The sequence below is a fragment of the Neoarius graeffei genome, chromosome 5, assembly GCF_027579695.1.
Source record: "Neoarius graeffei isolate fNeoGra1 chromosome 5, fNeoGra1.pri, whole genome shotgun sequence".
Lineage (NCBI taxonomy): Eukaryota > Metazoa > Chordata > Actinopteri > Siluriformes > Ariidae > Neoarius > Neoarius graeffei.
In genome coordinates, this window is record NC_083573.1 from 663,601 (window position 1) to 678,419 (window position 14,819).

The 14,819-nt window shown below is 45.9% G+C and overlaps 1 protein-coding gene across 2 annotated transcripts; it reads right to left on the reverse strand.

The window, feature by feature from the left end:
• Positions 1–2,513: 2,513 nt before the first annotated feature.
• Positions 2,514–11,412, reverse strand: wnt4b (wingless-type MMTV integration site family, member 4b). Of its 2 annotated transcripts, none has more exons than XM_060920354.1 (8): positions 11,324–11,412; positions 10,494–10,647; positions 9,820–9,904; positions 8,894–9,025; positions 3,653–3,795; positions 3,374–3,514; positions 2,950–3,112; positions 2,514–2,683 (listed from the first exon to the last, which is right to left on the reverse strand). In XM_060920354.1, the coding sequence occupies exons 1-8, from the start codon at positions 11,410–11,412 to the stop codon at positions 2,514–2,516; spliced, it is 1,077 nt and encodes a 358-aa protein (XP_060776337.1). The 2 variants fall into 2 exon arrangements, with proteins under 2 accessions (XP_060776337.1, XP_060776336.1); XM_060920353.1 differs by having other exon boundaries at positions 10,494–10,726; positions 11,320–11,359.
• Positions 11,413–14,819: the final 3,407 nt, after the last annotated feature.

Below are 14,819 nucleotides of genomic sequence, written 5' to 3' on the forward strand. Positions count from 1 at the left end.
TCACTGAAAGCCCGATATTATCATGATATACACGGCCCTGTATGTAAACTTCTGACCTCAACTGTATCGTGATAATAATTTGTGGATTTCCCTGAGAGATTATGAGAGATGAGTTATAATGATGGCCCAGAGGTTACAGATGTTTGAGGTGGTTATTTTGATGGGATATGAATGACAGAGTAAATTACGGATGATGGATTGCAGATGATGAGTTGATGGGACAGACGCTGCCCGTGTGCTCGACGCCGGATTACAGATTACAGATTATTATTCATCGGCTGTGGATGGCAGGATTTGGGGTTATAGGCTTTTCTCATTTCACTTTACTGTGTTTTCCTGCTGCAGCTGACATGCAACTGCAATAACAGTGACATTCCTACATCCTACACACACACACACACACACACACACACACACACACACACACACACACACACTCCTCATCCTACCAGATCAGTCACCATGGAGATTTGGTGTTGGTCACCAATCAGGGTTGGAGTTGGACACACACACACACACACACACACACACACACACACACACACACACACCATCCCATAATGCTCGTGTCATGCTCTGAAAAGACGCACCATGATGGACACATGAACATGTGACCTACTTATTTTTACACACACACACACACACACACACACACACACACACACACAGTGAGTGGTGTGTGTGTGGTGGTAGGAGGAGGGGCGAGGCCTGGATCCTATAATATCCTCTCAGATGCCCACAGTAACCCAGTTCTACAGAAGCAGGTCAGCACTGATGTGTGTGTGTGTGTGTGTGTGTGTGTTACGATCACACCCTCCACATCAGAAATCCTGGACAGTAGTGGGCGTTTCATAAAGGGCGAGTGCCATTGGTCAGTTTTAATTCTAAAACTTCATCAGGCCAGTGAGAAATAAAATCATATTCATGTGTATAACTCAAGACAAGAACTCTTTATGTTTATAGTGCAGCTTGAAAAAGAAAAAAATCATCAAGAATAACAACAACATCACTGTACACATGCAGTAAATTACCAGTAATTAAAGGCTCCACCAGTAGCAGTGTGTGTACCAGATAAACAGCAGTGTGTGTGTGTGTGTGTGTGTGTGTGTGTGTGTGTGTGTTAATCGAATGAACAATGACGAGGCAATGCTGCTGTAACCATGGTGATGAGTTTATTAAGTCTTGTGCCGTGAAACACTTGTTGATGTGGTTATGAACACCGCAGCAGTGTGATGTACAGAGTGATGAGTCTGAAATAAATATGAGATTATAATCAGTAACACTGAAGATTACAAACACACCCCGTGCTCTACTCTACAGTTATTACACTGTTCCATACTACAGCGCCGTGTTACAGGGTTAAACTCCGCCTTAAAGCTGCGTCTCATCCAGTTAGTCTCTCTGTGTGTGTGTCAGAGTTCGGGTTTTAGCCCCATCTGTTATTATTTTCATACGAACACGTTAATGTATTGTATCATAAGAGATTTTATATTCAATGTGAATTGAAGCAAAGCTGCTGATTGGTCGGCTGCTGCAACACCCACTCTGACATCATCATCGTCTGGCTACTGGCATTCAACCTTCCCACCACTGGGCCTCATTTATCACTTGTTCAGTAAATGTGTGTGTAAATGTGTTCATGGCAAAAGTTTCACAGACTTCCTTCGTCCTCGTGTGTGCACGCTGATCAACGCCAGCCAGCTGTAAATTACGTAAGTCACGGCACGTCTGATTTACATTTAGCCTCAACCACAGAAAGAACACCTCCTCAGCATGGCGTAGGCGACATCTTGCAATAATCCAGCTCAGCATTTGCAGTGTGTCGGCTTCCACTGACTCACACTAACTCCTGCGCTTTTATAAGGTGCCATTACTTTGTGAGTGAGTCTTATTGCTCTTTTGTTATGGATTTGTGGTCTTCTAAGTGGCATAACAGAAAACAATGGCACAGCCACCTGTGGGCGGTAATCCAAGAGAGCGCGATCAGTCGTGCTCTCTGTCAATCACAGCGACGAGAGCCAATCCTGAGTGAGCGCTCGTGTATGCAGAAAAGGGCAGATAGCGCTTTCCTCAGAGTGCCTCACTCCGCCCCGTGCTACAGCATGATGCGGTTAGCTTCTTGTGTCTCAGAGAAATTAGGGGGAAATCCAAAATAAACAAATTTAAGGAGTCACTTTCCTTCCAGTCATTAATCTGAAACCTCATAAAATGTTCATGAACTGGAGCGGAAGTGAAGCGATTTAAACTGGAGAGTAGAATCTGTGTAGAAAACCACAGGAACTCATTAACACGCGGGGTTTGCATTCGCGAGTCTCCTTCAACACAATGTTCCACATTTCAGATCTCACATTTCTTGTGAAAATGTTCCTGTGAATGATTTATGAATAAATAATTTTTGTTTGATGGCAGTTTGATAAATGAGGCTCAGTGTGTGAGTGAGACCTTTCACAGGCTGCACTTTAATGATGAACTCCGTGTGCGTGTGTGTGTGTGTGTGTGTGTGTGTGTGTGTGTCATTCTCTGCAGGTGTGTATGAGCACTGTGTTTCTGCACTGCTGACACCGAACCGAGCAGCACCACGAGAATTTACAGGAGCAGCGCTGAACCACTTCGGCTCGACTCGAGCGGAAACCCGGACCACAGCACAACAGCTCACAGCCATCCGGGGCTAAGCGTGACGTCCCTGTGTGGCGCGAAAAGGGTGGGGTAAAAGATGAAAGGGACGGAGGGGAGAGAGAGAGAGAGAGAGAGAGAGAGAGAGAGATGAATAACAGTGCTGTAACAGTCTGAGTTTATACTGATGTTCAAATGAAGGGGTGGAGTATGGTGATGAGGAGGTGGGGCAAACTGAGAAAGGAATGAGTGCTATAATAGTGTGTATGGGCATTATAAGGGAAGAGGGCGGGGCAGAAAGTTATGACATCATGATGTAGCATTTTGAAAACGTACCATTGCAGCGGCGGCCAGCAGTTCCCAGAATGCCGTTCTCAGGGTCCAGGTGACAGAAATCAGGAGAAGTGGCCAAGTACACGAGATCTCGTGCAGCAGGCGGCTTCACGTTGGGATCCTTCGGCAGCAGAGCAGCGCGAGAACCGATCCGAGTCAGATGCACCTGAGAACCGACAGGTGACCTTTGACCTTACTGCATACCCAAGATCAATTCCCAACACTCGGGTTTGTGTGGTTAGTGTTTTGAAATGACATTGGCTCCGTTCCAAACACCGGAACAGCAAGACACTCTATTTAAGTGACATTTCTTGTTAATGAGTATTATGGACAGATGTATTACCCACAATTCACTGCAAATCATTAGAGCTGCATTACTGAGAACATTCTATCCTACGTTTGGGACACAGCCTGAGTCATGTCCTACCTCTGTGGCTCCGTCAAATCGTTCCTTGAGTACAGCACCGACTCTGCGGAATGGAGGCATCACCTTCCAGCAGGTTCTGAGCTCACAGGAACCCGAAACACCGTGACACTTACACTCCACCTGCATGTTGTGGAGGATAGCCTGGAGAGAGAGAGAGAGAGAGAGAGAGAGAGAGAGAGAGAGAGAGAGAGAGAATGGAACTGGAGTGAAACATGGAGGGACTCTCCTGTCAATCAGAATCTTTTCAATTTGTCTGTCTGTCTGCCTGCCTGTACTTACCTTTCGTCCTGCTACATTATTGTGGATGTTCATCAATGGTCGCCCTGATGACGTGCCCTTCACTCGCTCTGGCTCATCAACGAATGTCTGAGAGAATGCAATACCATACGACAGATTATCTGAACACCCCGACCACTGAAACCCTGCAGAGAGACACAGACACACAGACATGAGGACATGGGGACAGGTGAACATGAAATGAGGATGTGAGGAAACGAGGACGTCCCTCTTCAGTAGGGTTTAAATCCTGAGGCTGATGTAAAACACTAATTTCATGCATCTTCTAACATTTCTGTGTTGCTTTGGATCGATGTTTGGATTTATCACCTTTTTACAAAGTCCAGCTTTGGTCTTTACTTCTATGAAGTCAGAGTGCTCAGGAATCTTATTTGGAGCTTCCCCATCTCTTTGGAGGTGCCTCATCATGGTGTGGAGATGAACACAGGTTGGAAGCTTGGCAATTAAAATGCTCTAACACTTCCTGTGGCCAATGGGCACAACTGAAGATGCCAGCTGGGCTGGCTACGAGGCAGCCCCTATATCTTGGAGTACACGGCTTGAAAGGCAGACTCTACATTTTGGAGCATCCGACAGCCTAATGCAGCAGTGGACCACGGACCTGGTACATCTCAGCTACTGCCAAGCTGTCAGGAAAGACCCATCTGCGAAGTGTGTGCATCTCGCTCTCGCAAAGTGGGAATCACTTAAAATAATTCACAGAGAACGGCTTTCCTTGTACACTTGGTATTTCTCCCCATCAAGTCCAGTGGAAATGGCTTAAGGACAGATGGAGAAGGCCTAGTGAGCTGGAAGCTCCTAGCACAGACCCACACACTGGCGGCGAATGTGTGATGTCTGCTATGTCTTCAAATTGTGGCGATGAACGATCTTGGTACCTGCATTTGTGACTGGGCTGGCCTACTTAGGAGCACTGCAGCCCACTCCTTTAATGGGAGGCTCGAGAAAAGGTGGGGCAACCATCGGACAACACAACTCCATCTGGTTGGCGAACCGTAGTCAGGAGATCACGTATCTTGTGGTTGAAATCAAAAACCTCAAATTTCTTCTCAATCTTTTAACATCTGTGCCCAGAATGTCAGGACCCTTTTAGACCTCAAAGATCAGGCATGACCAGAAAGGTGTATGGGGATTGGTCTCTCGGTAGCTTACCCACTTTAACGTCAATATTGCGGCCCTCTGTGTAACTTGAATTTCAGGAGTCATCAGTCTCCACAAAGTCAGATCGGACTACACCTTTTTTTGGAATGGCAAAGAAGGAAACCACCCTCCCATACATGGAGGCTTCACTGTGAAAACAAAACGAGTTAATAAATACATTCTGGTTCCTATACCCATCAACAAACGGCTTCTGACTCTCTGGGTACCCCTGTCCTTTGACAAGGACCTGACTCCAATCTCTCTTTATGTGTCAACGCTTGACTCTGATGATGATGTCAAGTTCTCTTTCTATGAGCACCTCGATCGAACTATTCAAGCTGTTCCCAACCATGATAAGCTCCTGATCCTTGGTGATTTCAACCCAAGGGTTGGAAGAGATTACCAACTTTGGTTAGGAGTCTTAGGAAGAGAAGACACTGGGAAATGCAATGCAAATTGACAGCTTCTTTTGAGACTTTGTGCTGAGAATGAGCTCACCATCACCATCACCTTCATAATCGACACAAAGCTAGCTGGAAACATCCCAGATCGAAGCATATTCTTGACTATGTACTGACCAGATCCAAGGAGCTGAAAGATATCCAAATCAGGAGGAGTATGCCTGGTGCAGTTGACTGCTGGACAGATCATCGTCTACTTCTCTCCAAGTTGAAGATGAAACTTTGTTACATTCTGCAGCATTTTTTAAAGAAACCCAGACCTTGATGCCTTAACACCAGTAATCTGAAAGATCCATCAATCTCAGTTGCTTATTCTATTCTACCTGTGTCAATGAACTTCTTAGTAATGCCACCAACCTGAGTGACATTAACAAATCCTGAGACATCCTCAAAAAGTCCATCTTGAAGGTGGCAGAAGAAATCATTGGGTACTCTAAGAGATCCCACCAAGCCTGGTTTGACCAAAACAACCCTGAAATTAGGGAACAGATTGACCAAAAAAGGACAGCACGCCTGAACTTTGAAAATCAAATGATTTGCAGTAAGAAAAGGACAAACCTGGAATGCATGAAAAATTGCAGACAATGACTTTGAGAGCTGGAAAACGAATGGTGGCAGCAAAAAGCATGTGAAATGCAAGGACATACTGATGGAAGAGACTTGCGCCATTTTTATGGAGCCACAAAGGAAATTTGTGGACCAATCAGGACATCTTCCAAGGCCCTCCTCACAGAAGATGGACTCACCTTCATCACGGATGATTTGGGTATCCTGGAATGGTGGAGACAGCATTTCAAGAAGCTTCTGAATAAAGATTTCAATGTTCTGGATGACCTCCTGCATAATGTCCCCCAGTACCAGAATCACCCTTGGATGTTTATACCTCCAACCTTCCATAAATTCCAGCACGTTCTGGAAAGAACGTTACCATAGAAGGTTCCTGGATTGGACAATATCCTCCGAGAACTGGATACACATGGAGGACTAGGCATCAAAATGAGTTATTCCTGCTAATCCAACACATGTGGGAAACGAAAACAGTCCTGAGTGACTTGACGGACACGCTAATTGTGACAATCTTCAAGAAAGCTAACCAGACAGACTGCAGAAAATATCGCGGATCTCACTTTTGAGCATCAGAGGGAAGATCTTTGCTCGACTCCTCTTGGACCATCTGATGACAATCACTGATGAAGTGCTCCCAGAATCCCAGTGCAGCTTCAGACTATCCCGAGGGACCGTCAACATGATTTTTGTGGCACGTCTACTGTAGGGAAAGAGTAGAGAACAAAGAAGGCCGGTGATCTTCATATTTTGGGACCTGGAGAAGGCCTTTGATCTGGTTCCTCGATGTGCAATGTGGGCCGTCCTGAAGAGATATGGATGTCCCAATCACTTCATGTCCCTGATCCAGGCTTTCCACAAAGGTATTTCTGGAAGAGTCTCTCATCAAAATGTTCAAACAGATGAGTTCCCCATTACTGGAAGCCTGAAGCAAGGATATGTCCTTGCCCCAATGCTCATCTCAATCTACCCGAGTGCCATGCTGAGAGAAATTCCACCAACAGCTCCTGGACTGAATCTCCATTGTTGGCTGGATGGCAGGCTCTTCAATTTGGCTCAGCTGAAAGTGAAGATGAAGACAAGAAGCATGAAGGTCCTAGAACTACAATACACCAATGACGACACCCCTGTGGATGAAATAGTAGGCTCACAGGAAACAGCAAACCTGTACAACTCAGCGTACCATTATTTTGGCATGAGGGTCAATACATCGAAGACCAAGGCACTCACGCAGCTAGCTCCAAACCAAGACCTGCCACAGCCGAACATTCGGCTCAATGAAGAGCCCATCAAAGCTGTGGAATTTTTCTCATACCTCGGCAGCATCTTGTCCAGCAAGGTTATGTCTCAAATGGACATCAAGAATAGGATGAGGCTCACCCATGTCACTTTTACACCTCCCTTCCTCCATCTCTCCATCTGTCCTTCTGTCTGTTGTGCTTCCCCCTCTTCTCACCCCCTCCCCTACCCCTGCACTGCAGAGACAGCGGCTGATTCCCCCGAAGCCCATGCCCCGAGCCCAGGGGTATACCATAGAGTGTTTGGCAATAACAATCTCACCTTGCAAATGAAGATCAGGGTCTTCTGAGTTATTATGATGTCTACCCTTCTCTACGCTTGTGGAATGTGGATCCTGTACCGGTGAGACTTGAAGAAGTTTGAACAATTACAAAGCAAAGAACATTGAGAAGCACCCTAAAAGTCAAGTGGGAGGATCTGGTTACCAACAATGAGGTGTTACGAAGAACGGGACTTGCGAGGATCGAAGCAACCATCGCCAAGCATCAGCTGCAATGGGCGGAACATGTCTGCCGTATGGAGGACACCCAAGATCATCCTTTTTAGTGAATTGGAACTTGGAACAAGGCTTAGAGGAGCACCAAAATGTCGCTATTATGACCAAATGAAGAAGACCATGACCCTCTTCGGCATCAACCAAAAGACCTGGGAACATTCAGCTTCACACTGCCCGACCTGGAAAAAGATCAGTAGCAGTGGAATTAATAAGCTGGAGGAAGACTGGAGATGGAACAACGAGGAGAGACGGCGATGAAGGAAGGAGCGCCTTCAGAATCTGCAGCCTGCACAGATTCCTTGCCCGCATTGTCCTTGACTTTTCTGATCTTATCTGGGTGTTAACAGTCATCATAAATATTGCCATTGCTGCTTACTGTGTACCACTCCGGGAGCATTGGCTAATCAAGGGGGATTTGGATGTGCAGACGCGCGACTGCCTGCGACGATCGATGGCCATGTTTTAACCCCCTGGCAGAGACAACCAGGTTTTGGTCTGAAATATTTTGATACTCAGCAGAAATCATGATGTCACTGATTTTCACAAGACAGCAGGGCATCAGAGGGGCATCAGGAGCTTTTCCTCAAACATACTGATGATGATGATGATGATGAACATAATTCAGATTTTTGTCTTATCTGATCACAAACACACACCGTGTCCCTGTGAAGAAGAGATGTTCTGAAGCTAAACCGGAGCTCCTGGAGGTGGAGAGAAATGACCGATTTGTCGTATTTATTTTAAATATTCTGCTGAGGAAAAAAACATTTTTGGAATGAAAATATATTCTTATGACAATAATATTTTCACCCAGTAATGTTTGCCTGTTCTCCTGGAGTTAAACTGTCTTTCATTTGACACTTTATGAAATTGTCACTACATGTTAACTATTCGTTAAGGTTTAGCTGCTCCAGTAACTAACCCTTGGTTAATTAATATCTCAGTAAATAGCTAGTTATCTCTGGGTAGTGAATATATTCCAATAACAGCGACTTGTGTAACACAAGCTCGCAAATTGGGTTGTTGTTTTTTTAATATCTTAACTACCTTTAGCAAAGAGGTAACATTAATAACAATAAAAAGTTTAAGTCTGGTAAATGGGGATAACTGGGTAAGTCTTGTGTAAACACTGCAGAGAATCACATGACTGATTTCAGCCAATGGAAATGGAAATTGAATAGGAGCGAACTAACGCTGGCTGGATGTTTTTAGACATGTTGTGTTTCGCACTGAAATGTGCAGTGTGTGTGTGTGTGTACACACCCTCAGGACTGACTCCCCTGACTTTGCGGTCACAGCCACACCTCTCCAACTCCCCCCGGCTGCAGCCTCGTGTCACTGCCACAGCTACAGCTGCTGAGGAGAGGGCGTGGACAAACGCCGCCTCCCGCGTCCCTGCGACACACACACACACACACACACACACACACACACACACACACACACACACACACACACACAGGTTTAGATGAATGATGAGCATCTCTGGCTCAACAGGGGCGGAGCTGGGCCTGTCGAGGCGTCCAGCCTCCTGTCTCACCTCTTCACCTTCATGAGGATAAAACAGAGTTTCTGTGACACAATCCAACCTCAGAATCATCAGACAGTTACTGCTGGGTGGGGGATGAGTGAGCTTCGATAATACATCAGATAACAACAACACAGTGATGTGTTTCAGTCCATCCATCCATCCATCTCATTATCTGTAGCCGCTTTATCCTTCTACAGGGTCGCAGGCGAGCTGGAGCCTATCCCAGCTGACTACGGGCGAAAGGCGGGGTTCACCCTGGACAAGTCGCCAGGTCATCACAGGGCTGACACATAGACACAGACAACCATTCACACTCACATTCACACCTACGCTCAATTTAGAGTCACCAGTTAACCTAACCTGCATGTCTTTGGACTGTGGAGGAAACCGGAGCACCCGGAGGAAACCCATGCGGACACGGGGAGAACATGCAAACTCCACACAGAAAGGCCCTCGCCGGCCCCGGGGCTCGAACCCGGACCTTCTTGCTGTGAGGCGACAGCGCTAACCGCTACACTACCGTGCCGCCGTGTGTTTCAGTCACACTGCTAAATTATTACAGTGTAACTTGAGTGGAGAAGTGTTAGGTGTGTGTGTGTGTGTGTGTGTGTGTGTGTGTGTGTGTGTGTGTGTGTATGTTAAAGGTGAAATCTCTGACCTTGATTCATGACACGTCCGAACACGTTAACACCACGAGGAGTAGTGGAGCAGTTCCACCTCCGATTCCGGAACTGATGCTGACACTGAGAGAGAGAGAGAGAGAGAGAGAGAGAGAGAGTGGGGGGGGGGTGTATTATGGTTGAGAATTGTAAACGGGTCAGATTTGTGATTGTGATGTTTCTGTCAGTAACAAGTGAAAAAAACATGAATGGTACTTTAATAAAAGCTTTTTTAAAATGTATTTTGGCGTCACTTTCGGAAGCCGTTCCAGCGTCCGCTCACACACACAGTCACCGCTGCACTCGAGCAGGTCAACAGTCTCGTCTCGCTTGGAGTTTACCTTTTGTAGATGTGTACTGGCCTGTTAAACTACATTCACTGATCAGAGACAGAAGTGATGTCTGTGACTTCCTCCCAAGGTTTATTTTTCTTCCTTATGTCTCGATACACATTGAAGGAGAGGATGGACAGAACAGGAGCAGGTGAAACCACACATCGGTTTTTCTTCCCAACAGTAAATGGGAACTAACTGCAGGTTGGATCTAAAGTTGTGAGTGAGGAACTGAGGAGAAACGTGACCACGTGTGTCCCCGGGACCGTCTGTGTCTCTGCTCAGACACGCTGTCTGCTGTTTAATTATTTTATTCATGTGATCATCCGTCTGTCTCTCACCTCGTCGATGACCATCTCAGCCGCTCTGCGTACCGACTCCATCACTTCCCCTCGCGCCCTACACACCCCCACCTGCCCCACTGATAGGCCCCGCAGACGAACACACACGCCTGAACCAGACACGGGCCGGGAGCGCGGCACACGCATCAGAGAACTGCACACAGACAGACAGATATAGAGAGACAGACAGGTGAGAGAGAATAATAAAGATAACCAGAGTTCAATGTCAGAAACTGATTCATGTGATCTGGCAGCATCTGTATATACGGATTACAGACAGACAGACAGACAGACAGGAGGAGGAGACAGAGAAACAGACAGGCAGGAGGAGACAGACAGATTGACAGATAGACAGGAGGAGACAGTGACAGACAGATGGATGGAGACAGACAGACAGGAAGAGGAGACAGAGAGACAGACAGACAGGAGGAGAGAGACAGACAGACAGACAGACAGACAGACAGACAGACAGACAGGAGGAGACAGACAGACAGACAGACAGACAGACAGACAGGAGGAGACAGAGAGACAGACAGACAGACAGATAGGAGGAGACAGACAGAATGGACAGTGTGTTATGAAGTCTGGGAGCAGAGGGAATGAGGAGGAAGTGTTCGTATCCACATACAGAAAGAAGGAACAAAGTAAGAAAAGGTACACGGACCCTGCCCTTCACCCCACCCATAACCCCACCCATAACCCCACCCATAACCCCACCCCTCATGCGAAAGTTCATGAATTCAGTCGGGTGAATTGTTAAGATTCTGCAGGTGTGAAATGGCGGCGGGATTTGTGTTTACATGCGTGTGATGTCATCATCCTTTACTTACAGCCAGTTGGTTGCCATGGTGAGCTGGATTGCCCATAGCAACAGCAGGAGGCGTCGTCCCGTGTGATTGACAGAAAAGACAGTGGGCATCAGACTGTCTATCCCTCCGTCTGTTCCTCGAGCTGTTTGCTTATCTATCTATCTATCTATCTATCTATCTATCTATCTATCTATCTATCTATCTATCTATCTATCTATCTATCTGTCTGTCTGTCTGTCTGTCTGTCTCTCTATCTATCTATCTGTCTGTCTGTCTGTCTGTCTGTCTGTCTCTCTATCTATCTATCTGTACTTCCATCTGTTTGGTCAGGCTACACGTGTCTGTCTCACTCTTTCAGGTGCAGTGTTGGGGATTTCCCTCTCATATCTGTCAAAGTGAGACAGCAGTTTAATAATCAGCAGTTATGAAATTTTTACACATAAACACACAATATCATCTGATCTGGAGCGTTCTGATTGGCTGAGAGCAGTACAGTGTGTGAGCTAATTCATCATCTCATTAAACTGACAACATTAACGCAATGTTAGCTGTGTGTGTGTGTGTGTGTGTTACAACAACATCAATAAGTGACGTTTAGATGTAAAGAGAAAGTGAGTCTTACCTGTCCAGATCACCATGGCAACCATCCAATAATAATAACAAAAATAAATCCAACACGATGAGAATTAAACTCGCTCCAGTGATTTACACGCAGGGTTCAGCTGGTCAGGGTGAAGCTCATCTTCCTCACCTCACTCACTATTCATGCACAAATTCATCACTCAAATTATTATTATTATTATTAGTTATTGTTCTGACTTTCAGTCTTCCCCCAATAATCTACAAGAAATAAAAAAACAAAAAACAAAACAAAGAAACAAAAAAATAAAAACTCTCAGACCAGACTAACTGGATTAATTTATTAAAATGTTAATTAAAGTCCAAATGAAAGTCAGAAATGAAGGTCATTTATAATCCTAATGAAAACGGCTGTGTGGAGCCGGAGCAGTGCGTCCTTTCACCAAAACACAACAGAAAGCGTGTATTCCTCGAGAGGAGGACGACCTGGAGGAGTGTGAGGGGACGAGTGGAGAGGAAGGAGGTGGGACAGGAGTTATAAAGACAGACAGCGTGAAAGATGAGCTCAGCCTCATTATCACTGTTTGCACTGAACACACTCTGTGTGTGTGTGTGTGTGTGTGTGTGTGTTCTTTCATAAATATTGGGAAGCAATGAGTGACTCAAGTGAATTGCAAAGTCAAAATAACCAAACCATGACACACACACACACACACACTAGTGCCCACCACTGTTCTTAACATTACTAGTCATGTGTGTGAGAGAGAAAATATAGGAGTTTCCTCTTTGAATACTCGTGTGTGTGTGTGTGTGTGTGTGTGTGTGTGTGTGTCCTAGCATCTGAAGTCTACGTCAGAAAATGTCACTCCTTTATATCTCTTACAAAAACGTCTTTTGCCTAAAACTGAGTGAAGCGAGTGATAAATAAACGGAGGGATAAATACAATGAGAGAGAGACGGAGGGAGAGAGCGGACAGGCCCCTGTCCCCTTTAGCTCTTGTTTAATTTTCCCAAACTTTGTTGCTGTTCTTTATGTGTGTGTCCCCTCCGTCACTCCCTTCCTCACACACTGCCTCCACTCTGTCGTCCCTCACTCCCCCGGATTGTCTCTAAGAAGGCGTGACATTTAGACAAGAGGGGACCACAAATATTAGACCTGGAAGAGGAAAATAAATCATGTCCGGGACAGAGCAACCGTGAGGACCCCAACCCCCGAGAAACACAACAACAACAACAACAACAACAGTAGTGAATTTCAGAATTTCCTCAGTCGAAACCTGAAGCAGAATAAACTGATTAATTTCAACAAAAGGAAAGAAAAGAATTAAAGAAAAGATTTCACAAGTTACAGAAAAAACCCAGAAACACAGCCAGAAGGACAGAAAATATAAAAAGTAAAGTTAAAAATAGAAAATAAAATAAAATAAAAAAAGGCTCACAGCAAAATGTGATTTAAAATGACTTTTGTGTTGAAGGGATCAGTGGAGGCTTTGGGTCCTTCACCATCAGTGGTGTCTCAGACCTGCATCACCTATTTCAACTCAATTCCATTTGATTTCTCTGGAGCTTTTAACACCAGACACGTCACAACACGGCATTCCAGAAACACGGAGAGAGACTCGGATCTCTAATGACCCAACCAGAGGAGACAGTGAGGAGGAAATACTCCCTGCAGGAACTGGGAGAGGAACCAGACTGAAACAGGAAGTGGTGGAGAGTGAGATTCAAGTTCCAGGTGTAGAAGAGTCCAGAGAAAGAGTCCTGAGAGTATTTGGTGTCAGCAGATTGGGAAGGACACACACACACACACTTTTATCTGATCACATAAACATGGTGAGAGGCACGGTGGTGTAGTGGTTAGCGCTGTCGCCTCACAGCAAGAAGGTCCTGGGTTCGAGCCCCGGGGCCGGCGAGGGCCTTTCTGTGCGGAGTTTGCATGTTCTCCCCGTGTCCGCGTGGGTTTCCTCCGGGTGCTCCGGTTTCCCCCACAGTCCAAAGACATGCAGGTTAGGTTAACTGGTGACTCTAAATTGAGCGTAGGTGTGAATGTGAGTGTGAATGGTTGTCTGTGTCTATGTGTCAGCCCTGTGATGACCTGGCGACTTGTCCAGGGTGAACCCCGCCTTTCGCCCGTAGTCAGCTGGGATAGGCTCCAGCTCGCCTGCGACCCTGTAGAACAGGATAAAGCGGCTACAGATAATGAGATGAGACATAAACATAGAAACATCTCCATCCACACGAAAACACAAACCAGGTGAAATCACGTGCATGATGTCATCAGTGCAGTGACACGACGTCATAAAGTTCTCTGTCCTACGCTGAAAGAACAACATTAAGAGGCGTGTGTGGTGTGTTTGAGAAGGAGAAACACACCAAGTGTTCAGATGTGTGGAGTGATGCTGATGAGGATCTTCAGCTTCATGTTCTGCTGGAATACAGCGTGTTCTCCAGGGTCTGATCCCACAGCAGGTTCTGTCTCCTCCTGACGTACTGGATGAGGGTGTGATAATCACACACACAAGAATCCAACTCGACAGCACAAAGTCACGTCCTGATCAGCAGCCCAGATAAACACGAGAGTCCAAGTGCACACGCATTACACACTCAACACACGCAACACACTCAACACACACAACACACTCAACACACGCAACACACTCAACACACGCAACACACTCAACACACACAACACACGCAACACACGCAACACACTCAACACACTCAACACACACACGGCCTCAGGATTTTCACATCCACACGACAACAGTGGTGAAGAACAATTCTCCACCTTGAAGGCTGTTTGGATAAACTTTGTTTGATAAACTTTATTTTCAGTTTGGACAGAAAAAAACAATTCATTTGAAAATGTGTGTGTGTGTGTGTGTGTGTGTGGACACAGCCTGAGAGCACTGGGATGAGTCACAGCACAGTGTTTCTG

Coding starts and splice junctions, on each gene's coding strand:
- wnt4b (XM_060920353.1), bottom strand. CDS start 11,359: ATGGGCAATCCAGCTCACCATGGCAACCAACTGGCTGTAA. Junction 10,727..11,319: donor TGGCAACCAACTGGCTGTAA/GTAAAGGATGAT, acceptor CACATGAATCAG/TTTCTGACATTGAACTCTGG. Junction 2,684..2,949: donor TGCTGGCCGCCGCTGCAATG/GTACGTTTTCAA, acceptor CGCGCCACACAG/GGACGTCACGCTTAGCCCCG.